The sequence below is a fragment of the Maniola hyperantus genome, chromosome Z (genome assembly GCF_902806685.2).
Source record: "Maniola hyperantus chromosome Z, iAphHyp1.2, whole genome shotgun sequence".
Classification (NCBI taxonomy): domain Eukaryota; kingdom Metazoa; phylum Arthropoda; class Insecta; order Lepidoptera; family Nymphalidae; genus Maniola; species Maniola hyperantus.
The window spans coordinates 13,640,399-13,657,314 of NC_048564.1; the positions used below are offsets into that span (position 1 = coordinate 13,640,399).

Below are 16,916 nucleotides of genomic sequence, written 5' to 3' on the forward strand. Positions count from 1 at the left end.
AGGATGACGTAAGGAAATACTTGCACAAAATTTAATACGAAAGCAGTAGTTGATGATTACACCCCACCAAACCACTCAATCAGCAATAACCATTCACACAATATTATATCTAAAGTTTTATTAGTTACGGATCACTATCGCTTGGTAGAAAATGTAGCATGTATCGAACGGTGGAAGTGGCTGGAGCCAGTTTTGTTTACCAGTTTCGGTTGGACCTCGAGTAGTCGTGTACGCAGTAATTCTAACAAGTGACATACGGTTCGCGCCAGTGATTTACCGTTTGACTTTCAATAGGAATGTTGTGAACAACATACGAAGTACGACCATTATTATCATCGACATATATTTACATACTAATAGTAAGTATTTTATTAATATTTTATACGCATACGAAGTCGTGGGCATCGACTTCGTCCGAGTGGATTTAAGTTTTTCAAAATCCCGCGGGAACTCTTTGATTTTTCGGGAACAAAAGTAGCCTATGTGTTAATCCACAGTATAATCTATCTCCATTCCAAATTTGAGCCAAATCCGTCCAGTAGTTTTTGCGTGATTGAGTAACAACCTTCCAAACATCCAAACATCCACACTTTCACATTAGGATTAGGATTTCAATCAATATTTATTAATCTATATATTGATGTACCTACTTTGTTTTGTTCAGTAGACGCACAGCGAATTATAAACGCTCTTGAAACGTATGTCAAAATCTCTATTATTAACATAAATTAGAAAGTTAAAAGAAAAATAATACATTTCTCAGATATGCATTCATATTTACAACTGAGCTATTATTTTCATGCAACTCTTACCGGTTAATATAATTAGGTACACATACAATACCTAGATACTTAGTTATTCCAAGAAAAATAGAGCAATGCGTCGACGCTATCAATTTCGTCGTCGCTATTAATTTCATCGTTGCTATTAATTTCGTCGTTGCTATTAATTTCGTCGTTGCTATTAATTTCGTCGTTGCTATTAATTTCGTCGTTGCTATTAATTTCGTCGTCGCTATTAATTTCGTCGTTGCTGTTAATTTCGTCGTCGCTATACATTTTGTCGTCGCTATTAACTTCGTCGTTGCTATTAATTTCGTCGTCGCTATTAATTTCGTTGTTGCTTTTAATTTCTCTAGGTAAACAATACTACCAAGTGATACCCGCGCAACCACCAGTCTGTCGAAGGACGAACACAGGTTTTAGTGGGTGCAAAGACCACATAACCCCTTCGTTTTCCCTAACGGAGGGGTATGAGTCAGGCATTTTCTGTGTGTATAAAAAAAAAGCTAGGTATCTGCACTTTCAAGAACAACATGTTCTTGTTATTACCTTGTTTTTACGTAAACATGAACATCACCATGTTGATTGAACATGAACAACATGTTGATTATAAAAAGAATTTATTCTTTTTATAATCAACATGGATAAGTACATTTTCTTCGGGAAAATACTGCTCGTTAAATTATTTACAACGTAGAGCGTAGCGAGACCAACAATTAATCTATGTTTACAACTTTATATTATATTGAAAATTTTACAACAAAACTTACACTTAGTTTAATGAGCATAATAATCTGCGACACATCCGATTTTGAAAATTCTTTCATTAATAGAAACAGAGAGAGCCAGTGCGTGCCAGACCTTCGTTATTTTATAAAAGCTGAAAGTTTATCGGCGTATTGTCCTTAACACAAGAAGTAACGATCAGCAACTATGAATTTAGTATCATGGTGTTACGTCAAAGTCTAATCCGAAGAAAATATAAAAAGTTAGACTTTATAATTTGACGTAAGATTTTTGACACTGTTGTTACCTGTTATCTCCCAAAACCACCATAATCCAAACTTCATAGTCGTGCCTCCCTGTGTTGGAGACAATACGCAGACAAACTTTTAGCTTTTATAAAATAACGAAGGTCTCGCACGCTCTGGCTCTTAGACCTTAGACATCCTCGCACGTTATAGATTTATTTGCATACGCGGGCGAAGTCGCGAACAAAAGCTAGTTCTTAGTACAAATTTTGTTTGCCGAGATATTGGACGGACGGCAAGACATGAAGGCCTTATTAATATTCCTTTTCAGATATAAGGAACCCACGAGTATCTTTTTTTCTGCGTGGACTACAATAATTTCAAACTCCTATTTTACCTTCTTGGGGGTTGTATTTTAATAAACCCTTTCTTAGCGGATGTCAGCATCACAATAGCTTAATCAAATTTCAGCCAGATCCATCCAGTGATTTGAGCTGTGAATTGATAGACCAGTCAGTCAGTCAATTAGTCAGAAAGTCACATTTTCCCTTCATATAATATTTACTTAGTGTGTTAGCTCAAGAATCAGTGTTAAAAACAATTATTATACTTCTAAAAAATTTTGGTCAGCAAATCGTATATAATATAATAAAATGTAACTTGTACCAACATTTTTATTTTTTGTTGAATCAACCATCTTTGTCACATTTATAAAGTGCTCATATTACATTTAATACCTAATTATTCGTTTTTGTTCAAGAACCTATATCCATACTAATATTATAAATGCGAAAGTGTGTCTGTCTGTCTGCTAGCTTGTCACGGCCCATCCGTTCAACCGATTTTGACGAAATTTGGTATAGAGATAGCTTGCATCTCGGAAAATCAAAGCGTTCCCGCGGGATTTTAATAACTTCAATCCACGCGGACGAAGTCGCGGGCATCATCTAGTTATAAATAAATAAAAACTAGATGGTTATTTTACGCAATTTGGTATAGTACGCGACAGGCCGAGATGGCAATCGGGGTGCGGACGCCCCGCACACCACGCACAGCCCCCACGCTATAATTTGGTGCGGGAGAGCGTAGGTGACGTGCGGGTGTGCGCGTACCCCCGGCCCCGCCTCATAGGATATCTAAATATAATATAAAAGGAAAATGTGACTGAGTGACTGACTGATCTATTTATAGGATCACTTTGTTGTCTGTCTGTCCGTTTGGCCGTCGAATCTGTCAAGAAAATCTATAGGCTACTTCCCGTTGACCTAGAATCATGTAGGTCTTATACCACAAGTAAAGGAATAAATCCGAAAACCGTGAATTGCAATGAACCGTCGATGATGCAGCCTAAGATTGACAGCCCGGCTATCAAGAAGATGCTTATTCACTCTTGTTTTGAAGGACCCAATACTTCGTGAAATAGGAATGTTTTCAGAGTAACAGATTCCAACTTAACCATGTATCATTTACTTATCAGCTGATCATTCATTTCTGATCGCTGCGCTGTCGAGTGCAAATATCAAGGTGTCCGTAATCAATAGACTCCAAGAGTTGCCAGACCATTTTTACAGGCCATCAGTACCTATATATTACAGTACCCATTTTATAAATGCGAAAGTGTGTTTGTTTGTTAGTTTATTGGTTTGTTGGTTTGTCCTTCAATCACGTCGCAACGGAGCAACGGATCGACGTGATTTTTACCATGGATATACGTCACAATGCATAAACGACAAATATTTTTCAATATTTTAACATAAAAATAGAGTAATTTCTGCGGGAAAATATTTTTATGTTAAAAAATTGACAAATATTTGTTGTTTACGCCTTGTGACGTCAAAAATCGCCTTCCGTACAGCGTGACGTTAATAAATTAATTATGTTATAAATAACGAAAAAATCATGTTTTTTTTAAATTATTCTCTTTAATTATGAATTCTAGCCCTATAAACTACCGCTATACAAAACATCACATCATTTACTTACTACAGTCCAAGACCCCACTATGAAACATTCGATAGAAAGGAACCATATAAAATACTTCGAACGTATTAGTCTTTAGCTCCTTGCCTATTGTTTATTTACTGAGATCATTTCATTATGAACTGTATCCCAGACGCTGTCCTTTTGCCAGATAACTTGCGAGATAATTTTGATATATCACTATTTGTGTACAAATAAATCAGTGTCGGAGTATCGGAGCATAAGTTTTCAAACATTACAATGCAACATCAATTTACCGTGTACCAAATTATCTAGAGCACGCACCTCTAACTTGTCGGAGTTATGTGCGTTTTAAGTAATTAAATATCAATTGCTTTAACGGTGAAGGAAAACCATCGTGAGGAAACCTGCATACCTGAGAGTTCTCCATAATGTTCTCAAAGGTGTGTAAAATCTACCAATCCGCACATGACCAGCCTGGTAGACTATGGCCAAAACCCTTCTCACTCTGAGAGGAGACCCGTTCTCTGTAGTGAGCCGGCGATGGACTGATCATGATGACATTATCTAGGTCGGATACCTATACTTATGTCCTGCAATATTGCTATTGCGCTGGAACCATGTCTTATTAACATCAAAATGACGTCATTTTGACGTCAATCGACGTATATTTAAGTAAAAATTCTTCTAGTGCTGACGCTGAAACTTCAGTCTAGTGCTGACGCCACTAAAATGGCGGCCACGCGCATTAGCAATTTGCGGGACTTAAACCTACAGTAGCTTGAATTATTCTCAAAAAATTATAAACTAAACGTACAGTACACGGCAAAAAAGTAATGTACATCATTAGAATGACCTTTCTAGAATGATCCTTTAGAATGACATTTCGGCTTTGTTGTCGTTTGTTTCGGCAGAGCGTTGTTTCTGTCACATATCTATATGAAGTTTTGTCGGTCTCAACGATAGAGACAACGCTCTACAAACCTGCTATCTCCTTCTAAAGGTCAATGTACTTTCGGCCGCAGACTGTACCTAATTCACTAAAAACTGTACCTTTAAGAAAATATCAGGCGATGCTCGTGCTCAGTAGTGAACCGGTAGATGATGATAGTTTTATCGATAATCATTCCTTTCATCATCATCATCATTAACCGATAGACGTCCACTGCTGGATATAGGTCTCTTGTAGGGACTTCCACTCACCACGGACTTGCGCCGCCTGAATCCAGCGGATTCCTGCGACTCGACTGCGTTCACCTAGTGGGAGGTCTTCCAACGCTGCGTCTTCCGGTGCGCGGTCGCCATTCCAGCACCTTGGGACCCCAACGTCTATCGGTTTTACGAACTGTGTCCTGTGCCCATTGCCACTTCAGCTTCGCAACCCGTTGAGCTATGCTAATCATTCCTTTAACATGTTTGATATACTCCCTTGGGGTAGTGATGAGAGCAATGGTCAATAAAAGTAGGAGGTCCTGGGAGGAGGCAGGGGCAATTCAGGAACTTTTAATTTCTAAATTAATATATCTGGTCTGGAGGCTTCGGCCGTGCTAGTTGACACTCCACGGACAAAGCTGTTCAGCGTTCCAGCACGATGTCGTGTAGAAATCGATAAGGGTTAGATACCTACACGTTTGATGAAACTGCTGTTTCCCTTCCAAATTAACCCGCTTCCATATCAGTCTGCATCATCACTTACCAGCAGGTGACATCGCAGTCTAGGGTTAACTTGTAATTGATAGAAAAAATGTTTTGATATAAACGCTTTCAATCAAACTGAGAGACGCAATGACTTTATTTTATACCATCTATATGCCTAGTAGGTGTAACATAGTTGTATGATGTTATGCACATACCATGAACTGGTGATTTGTCTCTTTGTTAACCATACAGGAAGCTGGGCCTAATCACTTCACATATTACAGTGATTAACAAGTTATGGAAGGCATGCATGGCAATTGGCATCACATGTTTATTACAATATTCTTTAGGTATTATTATGGATTATACGTACTTGAAGACCAAAGTCTTCGAACAGTGCGTGTGTGATGTGATTAAATATTTTGGAGTTCTTCTGAGGACCATAGCTAGTATGGTCCTCAGAAGAAATCTCTGAGTAACTAAAGCGGGTGATGGAGAGCGCTATACTTAGGTACTTACTTGTAGTTTCTGTCGCTTCCAGCTTTTTTGCAAATTATCGAAAAGTCCAAATTTTTCTCTGGCGCAAATTACTTACTTACCACAAATACATGATTTTTTTATCAGATACAAGTTAGCCCTTGACTGCAATCTCACCTGGTGGTAAGTGACGATGCAGTCAAAGATGGAAGCGGGCTAACCTGGAAGGGGTATGGCAGTTTTAAATAAACCCATGTCCCTTTGGTTTCTACACGGCATCGTACCGGAACGCTAAATCGCTTGGCGGCACGGCTTTGCCGGTAGGGTGGTAACTAGCCACGGCCGAAGCCTCCCACCAGACCAGACCAGAAATTTAGAAATTGTAAAATTCCAAATCTCTGCCAGTAATCGAATCCGGGACCTCCCACTTATAAGACCACAGCGCTTACCACTGCGCCAGGGAGGTCGTCAAAACGAGATGCCATCAAATAGCACGGCTAAGGCCTATGACTAAGGCCACATGATGCGTTTCAATCCATTGCAGCGCCGCGATGGATTGCGGCTAAGCCATTAAAGCCATTTGAACGGGAATATTTACAAAAGTTGTATATGTATACTACACAGAAATTTCGTTTTGGAGATAATAATGAATCGAAAAAACTGATAATGGTGCATTTCCCCCCTATCTCCAATTTCCATCATCTAATGATTCCTGCAATACAAACATGACAGGTTATTATTAGTCTATAGTATAAGTAAAGTAGTATTGGTTTATTAAAAGTCTTTGTATTTAATTGAGTCCTACATCAGTAGGTACCTTTATTATAAATGCGAAAGTATGTTTGTTTGTTGGTTTGTTGGTTTGTTCTTCAATCACGTGGCAACGGTGCAAAGGATTGACGTGATTTTTTGCATGGGCATAGATAAGGCTGGAGAGTGATATAGGCTACTTTTAGAAGTCGCGGGCATCAGCTGACAGCTTATATAGTAATACAATATAATCTTTGTGTGCAAAATGAAATGTCATTGCTCTTAAAAAATTTAATGACGCATTTTTAAAGTAATAATAATGGATGCACGGATGATGCAATTCAACCCACTTCTTCGAACTCGCTAAAGGTCCGAAGGTGGATAACTTGATAAAATATAACACTGGCGGATCCGAAATAAAACACGCATTGACATTATAGGTATTACTTAGTAAGGACAGGGCCATTGAACAAGCAAAATGGCACCGACTCATTTGTCCTAAAATGTTTATTTAGCACCAATGCAACCTCAGTGACGTCTGGATTTCAAACGGGTCGTTCATTAGTATCTAAGAGGTGGCGCTGATTTATTTGGTTCCAAAACTGTAAAAATTTTGTTCGCTCGGGCATATCTTGTCATTTATATCGATGCAAACACGTTTTATATTTCAGCTTTATATAGATATAAAAGTCTAATTTATTTCTTGCATAGGTAATATTTTTAAAAACTGGTCAAGTCAGGTCTCGCTCTTTTAAGGTTCCGCTACATAATTATTATGAACATCATAGGTATTTTGGGTGTGTGAAATATTTCTTTTCCGAGCTTAAATCGCAATAAACAGTAAAAAAAAATATTCGCTTGTTTTGACCACAGCTTACAATAAATAATAAATAAGCCTTTTATTGACTGAAAAATAAGACTAAATATACATACAATTCTATTTTTTTCTAGTAGTTAGCTTACAAACTATTTTATAAATCGTTGTTTTCAGTATTTGTAGTTTAAATACAGTATATTATGCTACATAATATAAATTACATATTGTTCGTAACTAGTTTAGTTTTTGAGATAGCCCCCGTCACAAAAATGGTCTACAACTGACAACTTTAACGGCCCCCTATTACCTTATTTGTTAACAGGTTTTGGATCAACGTTCAATCTCAAAATGTCAGGTTTGTAACTCATTTCCTCAACGCTAGAGACCTGTGACGCGCGGACAGACATACAGAGACAGAGAGTATAGAGCTCCGTTTTTACCTTTTAGGTACGGAACCCTAATAAAAAGTCGTGAGGTATCAATATCTACATGTGACAGGACCGAACGTATTGTAGATATCTTACCTACTAGCTGATGCCCACGACTTCTTCCGCGTGGATTTAGGTTTTCTAGATTATTTTAGGTAGTTTAGAGGTTAAAAAAAAATTGACCTTGATTACTCATTCTATAACCCTCTAGCTGCTAGTGAAACTCTCGTAATCATAGATTCCCTGGTTCTGAAGATTAGCCTCGTTCTGGTTCTGAAGTTTAGCCTGGTTCTGAAGATTATCCTAGTTCTGAAGATCATCCCTGGTTCTGAAGATTAGCCTGGTTCTGAAGATTAGCCTCGACAAACATACAGACAGACAAACATCATGGACGGGTGGATTAAAAAAAAAATATTTATTTAAAATCCTAAATTTTAACAATATTTGGCCCTTTACAATGTTACGTATGTAGTCATTAGTTACTAAGGACGTATGAATGGGCCGCTTGACAACCCCTGTACTATTGAATACTGTATTACAGTGGGTTAAGAGAGAATATTCCTAATACCGGAATGTATATAACGGCTCCGAGACTAGGGTCTAAGGAGCTTCCAAAACTTGAAAAGTTTGATGAAATTCCGTAAATAAAAGCAAGTTCGGAGTAAAGGAAAAGTTATGAATGTTGTAAGATTGATTCTGTAAAGTTAAAGAAAAAAATCGACCTTGCTTCGCTCGCGCTTATATTTTATAGGTAAATCATGATTTTGTGTTCGCTTAAACATCAAAGCATACCCAATATTATAACTAATGGGACATTCGTCTAAATTCGTTTAAAGAATGTCGATAATATTTTGTATTTACTTAGGTATTATTTGTATGTAGGTATGAAGCTGTGATAGCCTAGTGGTTAGGACGTCCGCCTTCCAATCGGAGGTCGGGGGTTCGATCCCGGGCACGCACCTCTAACTTTTCGGAGTTATGTGCTTGTTTAAGTAATTAAAATATCACTTGCTTTAACGGAGAAGGAAAACATCGTGAGGAAATCTGCATGCCTGAGAGTTCTCCATAATGTTCTCAAAGGTGTGTGAAGTCTGCCAATCCGCACTTGGCCAGCGTGGTAGACTATGGCCAAAACCCTTCTCACTCTGAGAGGAGACCCGTGCTCTGTAGTGAGCCGACGATGGGTTGATCATGATGATGATGAGGTATTATTTTCTTTCGCTATAGGTCTCAAAACATTGGAAGTGAAAATGAAGAAAGCAGGCGGAGGTGGCAAGACTCAAATCGGCAGTGTAGGAAAGAACGCAAAGGTGGGCTCGAGCTTTCCTACTGGCGGTAGGATCCTGAGCGTCTCGACAGGCAAGACCTCTACGGGCCCGAGCTTTAGAACAGCTAAACCTCACAAGTCTTCAACGAGTTTCGGCGTAATATGGATACCGCGCCGGAAAATAAATAAATATCACACAGATAAAGTTTACAATTCCAACAAAAATGCTCACTCTTCTAACAGATCACCGTCTATGTACAATTAGTGAGTATTCTTTTGGCTGTCAACTGCAGCGGAGCGGAGCGGACACGTGTTTAGCGTGTTTACCAATCACATCATTGATAAGTAGATCACGTGACAATTTTATCACGTCATTTTATAAAAATACTAACTGATGCCCGCGACTTCATCTGCGTGGCATTAGGTTTTCAAAATCCCATGGGAACTCTTTGATTTTTCGGGATAAAAAGTAGCCTATGTCCCTCGCCAGGTCTTTATCTATACCCATGTAATTACGTCAATCCGTTGCACCGTTGCGACGTGATTGAAGGACAAACCAACGAACCAATAAACTAACAAACAAATACACTTTCTCATTTATAATAAGGGTATACCTACTGATGATTAGTCTATTGAACACATCTCCGCCTCAGGTACCTAATAGCTACAGGCGGCAGGCACCCAAGTAGACTCTCAGAAAAATCTAAAAACCGTGAATTTGTGGTTACATCACACACTAAAAAAATTAAATTGTGGTCATGAACTAATATTGCTATTTTCAACTTTCAAAGTAAGATTACTATACCAAATGGGGTATCATAATTATGAAAGGGCTTTACTTGTACATTCTAAAACAGATTTTTATTTATTTTTAAGCATAATAGTTTTTGATTAATTATCGTGCAAAATGCCGATAAAATACGATTATAGTACGGAACCCTCATTGCGCGAGTCTGACTCGCACTTGGCCGGTTTTATGGATCATAGTTTTTGAATTTACGTGCAAAATGTCGACAAAATACGACTGTAGTACGGAAGGTTTTTTCTTAGACTTATCTACTCTGTGGTGATTATAGTCTGTATCAGTGTTTTCACTTTGGAAATTTCGCCCTATTTTAGGGTGAAACGACTAATATTATTAAAGCGTTTTTTAATGTTAACAGGGATTTAAGGTAAACTTTAGGTAAAATTACTTCAGGTGGTAACCCAATTTTTGTACCCACACGATATACCTACATTTAATATTTTTTTAGAAATATTAAAGGCTCAAAAAGTGCCAAAAAGGGCAGAATGAAAAACTTTTTCAGTCTGCATCACGGAATAATAATGTATTTTTATAAAATATGTTACTTCATTTAAATTAAGTTCTTATTGTAATTAACTAGGCATTTATAATAATCATAATTATTTGTATTTGTATGAGAGTTGATATTACAATTTCAAAATGGAAAAAAATTATTCACAAGACCCAAGATTTAGGATCGCGAAAAGGCATTAAAAAAATAATATTTATGCACATTTGTTCATGAATAGGTACATATTTTTAATAATTTTTTTTGGGATGTATCTACAATTTTGGATTTTTCCAATTCTGTGCTATAAGACGTCATTAGATAAGTCAAAGTCAAATGATTTATTCAAAATAGGTAATAAATAACTCTTTTTGATGGTCAGATGTTGGATTTCTAAGATATAGTGGTGATAATTATTACGCAAACTTAAAACTAAAGCTACAAGGGTTCCAAACGCGCCCAGGTCTGAGAAGTAAAAGCTACCCGCCAAATTTGATAATTCTAGGTCAACGGGAAGTACCCTGTAGGTTTTTTGATTGACAGCACGACAGATAAACAGGCAACGAAGTGATAAGGGTTCTTTTTTGCCTTTTGAGGTACGGAAGCTAAAAATCAGCCAAATTGGTAGAGTTGTTCTCAATTGATGATCTTCCATACAAGCAGCAGTTGATTTACCTATGTACAATATTTAAAGTTATCTTTTTTGGGGGAAATGTTTTAACTATCTCTGGTAACACAAAATTCCACTGAATCAAAAATCAGACACATTATAATCGCAATTGTTATGATTGGCTGAATTTGTGATATTCTTGTTGCAACAATGCATTGTAGCGAATAGTGAGCGAGTATCAACCAATCAGAGATGATTTAGATGCCGTAGCTGTCATTTTACCACTCTCTGTGGATCTATGGTCTGGATTAAAACCATAGCATCTCTATGACCATAGCTATTTACTGGCTCTGTGATCTATGGTGATATGGTGAACCGTGAAATGCAAGCAAAGTAAATAAAAGAAGGTATCTTTAAAAACTTTAATAAGTTACTATTTATAACACAAATAGAAGGTAGAAATCAATATAAAGCCGTGAATTTTATCAGCGAAGCGTAATCAAGTAGTAATCAAGTATTTTATAAAATACTTTTTTATTTGCCACTAACTTTCCAACTTTACCTTGAAAACTTCTTGGTCAGAGTTGGTTTTTATCAACCAGACTACCAAAATGCAGGAAAACAATAATTTTGAAACAATCATAAACAAATGGCGTCGTCTTTCAGTTGTCGAACAACAACAAGCGCACAAAGGAACCGTCTTGTTAGCAAGGTAGCGCATTCCACTGAAATACGAAACTAACGAAACTATTTGAGACGTTTACCGACTATTGTTTTCAGAATTTCAATGGCTTATGTCACGTACTGTGCAAAATATATTTGAGACGTGATTGAATTTTGTGTTGTCAGTCAAGAATACTGAACATTTCACAATTTGAAAGTTCTATTCTATTTCTCAATATCAATCATTTCATCGTATTTTCTAGTATGTCGGCAGAATCGTCAAATCATGATACTCTGTTAAAGAACAAGGATGACGAGTCATCATTATTAGCTCCTGAGCATTCTGGAAATAGAGCGTGGGTGAGCGCCGGCACAGTGGCCGCGGCGTCTGAGCTGCCTGTGCCTGCTCCAGTCAGTGGAGGCCCGGAAGATAAGAGAGACTTCAACGGCGATCAAGATGATGACCAGGTAACAATCAATAAATAAATAAATAAAAATCTTTTTTATTCAAATAAACTTTTACAAGTACTTTCGAATAGTCTGATGCATCTACCACTGGTTCGGAATGCCAATCAATTAAATTATGTTTTATGGGGTGACATGACCCCTGACATCTCCATTTGGGTGATATTTGCTAGTCAGGCCTAGGTCTACTTAACAGTTATTATTTTGTTATTTAATATATATTTAATATATTATTTTCTGTGTTCTTATACCTATGTCTTTCATATCATCATTAGGGTTCCGTACCTCAAAAGGAAAAACGGAACCCTTATAGGATCACTTTGTTATGTCTGTCTGTCTGTTTTTTGTGTAATACATATCAACAGTCAACAATTAATTATCTCGCACACTAGAAGTTCAAGTCCCTGACTTTTTTTTTACTAACTTTTTTATAATTATTAGAACAGATGTTTCTATTAAACTATTCATGCTATCACTTGGTTGTCCGTTTAACAGTCTAACTTCTAGCTTGCGTCCAATTATCTTGGACTAAGGCTGAGATCTATAGATTGTACTTTGACTATGCTCAGACTTAAGATTAAGTTAAAACGAGACAGATTTATGTGAGAGATATACATCTGTCTCGTTTTAACTCAGTTTTAAGTCTAAGCAAAGTCAGAGTGCGCTCTATAGATTTCACCCTTAGACTAGGTACTAGTGTAAACTGTGTAAGATCCCTAATAGTCCAAGTCCACGTTAGACCACACCAAGACAACTGGCCACATTAGACCAGATGTTCTATGAAACTATTCATTCTATTTTGCACTTGGTCTTTAGCTTCTTAATGAGCCGTGAAAGGCTAGCAGAGAGACAGACAGACACACTTTCGCATTTATAATAATAGTATGGATTGCAGATATTTAGACTGATACGTTTAATTTTAAATTTCAGGAAGCGGCTGGTGACAAAGACAAGAAAAGCAAAGAGAGTGAGACTCATATGGAGAAGGACAGAGACAGAGAAGAGAAGTCGGAGAAGGAGAAGGGGGACAACGTGGACAGTGTGTTCCTACGTTCACCGCCCGCGCACAAACGCGCTGCCAGTGCGTCACCGCCGCAGGACGAGGATTGCGGTATCAAGTGTCTCTACTACACGTTGCAGTGCTGCGACTGCGTCCTTATGTAAGCTGCATACTCCGATGTTTATTTGTACGAAAAAATGTCAACTTTCTTAGCCTTAACGTAACATCGGCAGAGCCGAGTGCGAGAAAGCAAATACGCGGGCGTTCACTATTAAAAAAATGAAAGTAGTACTCTGATAAATATAGGTGTAGATATTGAAAAATTAAAATACAGATGATGTATTATATTTATCAATGAACTTTGCAAAAAAATGCGTACAATGAGAAACTTTCCAGGGCCTTTCCTTAAAAGCCTCATAAATATGGCGCTTTTCAACCAAGGAGATAGGATTTCATAATAAAGGACCATGGGCATTTTTGTATGGACCCTGGCCTGATAATCAATAGAGTTCTAATGTATGTTAGTTTATTACTTACAACCTACAGTTACTGTGACGCAATAGTTTATCTCATAAAATCACCTGGTATGTACAGTTGAGTAATGACTTCTCACGCGCTTTATGTCAGTTTTCATGTTAAAAGTACGATTTGAGTCCTTATTTTAAAGGTGAACCGTACTTTTAACATGACAGTTGACCCATGGAGTTCAAATGGCGAGTGAAAAGTCATTTTGTTCGTACGATAAGCGTTTACACGTTCATTTTTATTACAATGATTTTTTAATACAATACAATATAATATTTATTCCTATCTCCTTGGAAGGACATGAACTGCCCATCTATAAGACTTAAGGAACTGACCCTGGAAGTTCCTCATTAAAACACTAGTATCGTCATCGTTGGGACCCTATCCTATACCAGTACATTTTGAGAACAACAGACTGTGTGATATTTTTGCTTTCAATAATTTGGGAATGTTTTCATCCCAATAGGCTTTGAAATCAAACTATTTAACTGTAGGTTTTGTAATATTGATTCTCTATCTGTCGCAATGACAATGTAATAGTTTTAGGTATTTTTTTGAATATGTTAGATAATATTTGTATATATCTGACTTATGGTTCAGATCTACTATTGACAAATCTAGTTTTCTAGATAGCGAAAGACATTAGGGTAGCATATTATTATTATTAATAATAATTTTGAATTTAAAATCTTACTACTTAATTACTAATGTTTTAAATTTTGATAATAATTATAATTTTGACATGATATTAGCTTTATAAAACTTTCAATACTTTTACCTTTTTTAAAGGTTTGTACCAACTACTTCTGGTTTTTTTTTCAAATTTTCATTTTCATTTCAATATTGCTGAGTAATAAATTGAATGGATTTTTACATAATATGTTATGTTTACATGTATTGTATTTCACTAAATGCATTGAGATACTTACTGCCATCTAACTGCATTTATTGTTATTTAAGCCTCTGACTACATTCCAACTAAAACCTCAAAAATATGTGATAAAAAGCTATATATTTTTATAATGGCCTTTCTAAATATATAAAAATCTAAATATATAAAACGACTAGCTGATGCCCGCGACTTTGTACGCGTGGATTTGTTTTTAAAAATCCCGCGAGAACTCCTTGGTAGTGATTCCTCTTGAAATGTTCTGAATACTAATGAAACCCGTATTGAAGTGCACTAAGAAATTTAGGTGCACACCAATTTTTTTTCCCGGAATAAAACCTGTTACTACGTAATAGGGAAGAAATGAAAATGGATTGTATGCTATATGCTATGTATTATGGTTAAGAGTCTACTTTTTACCAAACTGTTATACTGATCGCGATCGATTTGCTGTTCTGTTACCCGTTGAGGAGTTCAGAAATCGGTTATCAATTCTGGACCAAACTTACATGGTACCAACATGATAGTATAACCTTTCCAAAGAAAAAATAATTGTGAAAATCGGTTCAAATTTGACGGAGTTATGAAGTAAAATCGATTAAGTTTGATCCCGTATTCTGTGGAATCCCTGATTTTTTTGGGATAAAAACTACTCTATTATGTTGACCCAAACTATCAGCTATTATTGTACCAAATTTTATCAAAATCCATTCAGTAATTTTTGCGTAATGCGGGAACAGACAGACAGACGCAATTCCAAAAAAAAAAATTGGGGTCGATATCGATAATATTGTTTCCCCCTATTAAAATTTTCAAAATATATTTAATGTACAGAAATTTTCCACATACAGCTGTTTTATGATAAGTATAGACAATATATTATATCGACTGTGAACTGGCAACTGGCACCTACTATCTCAATTTTAATTATTTTACAGGATAAAGAAAAATCTTGTTTTCTTCAGTAATAGTGATTGTATACACCTGTCAGTGTAGCATACATGCTTTTCAAATTTTTATTCCAAACTAGATAATGGCCTACGAGCCAGTGCGTGCCAGACCTTCCTTATTTTATAAAAGTAACGTTTGTATGGAAAGGTATAAAAAATCTTATGTCAGAGTATAAATAAAGTAATCTATAATATAAAAATGAATCACTAAATGTGTTGCTCACCGCAAATCTCGAGAACAGCTGAACCGATTTGGCTAATTCTTTTTTTATAATATTCCTTGAAGTACGAGGATGGTTCTTACGAGAGAAAAATTTAAAAAATTGAATCGACTGTTAGGCGGAACGGAGTTCGCCAGGGCAGCTAGTTTTTTATATTTTCTTTAGAATAGTATTAGAAATCACGTCATGCATTGCCTGTTATTTCCCAAAGGCACCATGGTTCAAACAAACATCCAACCAAACGTTCCACCCAGTGTAAGAGACAACACGCAGACAAACTTTCAGCTTTTATAAAATAGCTTTTATAAATAAGGAAGGTTTGGCACACCCTGGCTCTCTCTCTATAACTGATAAGGTAATGAGATGCAATAATTGCATAATACTTTTTGATATAGAGTTGTTCTGTTCACATAATTTTTCATAAAATATAAAAAATAATATAAAGAAATATCATAAGTTCATAAAATTTACATGTGAGTTGCTATACTATAGTTGGCTGCAATATTAAAATACATAATAATATGTTAAGTGTCCGTCCACTTGCGGGTCTGCCACTCGGTGAGAAATATTGTATTATTATTATAAGGTATATATTTAAGACGTACAATAATCTAATGTCTACCAATCCGCACATGGCCAGCGTGGTAGACTATGGCCAAAACCCTTCTCACTCTGAGAGGAGACCCGTGCTCTGTAGTGATGGGTTGATCATGATCATGACATACCTACATATAATCAGGATTGGAAAAACCTGTTTTTTAAAGAACAAAACGTCCTGCTTAGAATAAAAATTAAAAATAAATATGGTTTACTGATGTTTATTTGCGGCTGTTTTAAACATGTTTTTTGGTTATTATTATAGTTTGATATTTTGATAAAGTTTTTTTTTTTCATTTATGGTCTATCAATCATATAAGAAACACGACTATGACGGAATTACTGACTAAGAAACTGTTTAACAGGACGTCTTGTTCTAAAAAAGAAACAGTTTTGTTTCCAATCTTGACTAGAATATTATATTATATTCGATTTAAAAAAAACTGTTTTTATAAGCATGCTTAAAACACGTTTGAAACTTTTTTCTGTATTTTAAACATTCCTTTAAAACAATGCCAATCCTGGTATTAATAAATGGAATAAGATACATAGTTTTGTTGCTTTATTTTACTTCCCTAGTGCCGCTTAGCACGAACGTTGTGATTTTTATATTGTTTTGGTACTCAGGGTACT

General features: G+C 36.3%; 1 protein-coding gene across 2 annotated transcripts; it reads left to right on the plus strand.

The window, feature by feature from the left end:
- Nucleotides 1-214: 214 nt before the first annotated feature.
- Nucleotides 215-16,830, plus strand: LOC117995438 (uncharacterized). 2 transcript variants are annotated; one of them, XM_034983458.2, is made up of 4 exons: nt 215-359; nt 9,032-9,335; nt 11,900-12,104; nt 13,032-16,830. In XM_034983458.2, exons 2-4 carry the CDS (start codon nt 9,055-9,057, stop codon nt 13,263-13,265), a joined length of 720 nt encoding a protein of 239 aa, XP_034839349.1. In that variant the 5' UTR covers nt 215-359; nt 9,032-9,054; the 3' UTR covers nt 13,266-16,830. The 2 variants fall into 2 exon arrangements, with proteins under 2 accessions (XP_034839349.1, XP_069364831.1); XM_069508730.1 differs by lacking the exons at nt 215-359; nt 9,032-9,335 and adding an exon at nt 11,394-11,685.
- The last annotated feature ends 86 nt before the right edge of the window (nt 16,831-16,916 follow it).

Coding starts and splice junctions, on each gene's coding strand:
- LOC117995438 (XM_034983458.2), top strand. CDS start 9,055: ATGAAGAAAGCAGGCGGAGGTGGCAAGACTCAAATCGGCAGTGTAGGA. Junction 9,336..11,899: donor TCACCGTCTATGTACAATTA/GTGAGTATTCTT, acceptor CGTATTTTCTAG/TATGTCGGCAGAATCGTCAA. Junction 12,105..13,031: donor GCGATCAAGATGATGACCAG/GTAACAATCAAT, acceptor TTTAAATTTCAG/GAAGCGGCTGGTGACAAAGA.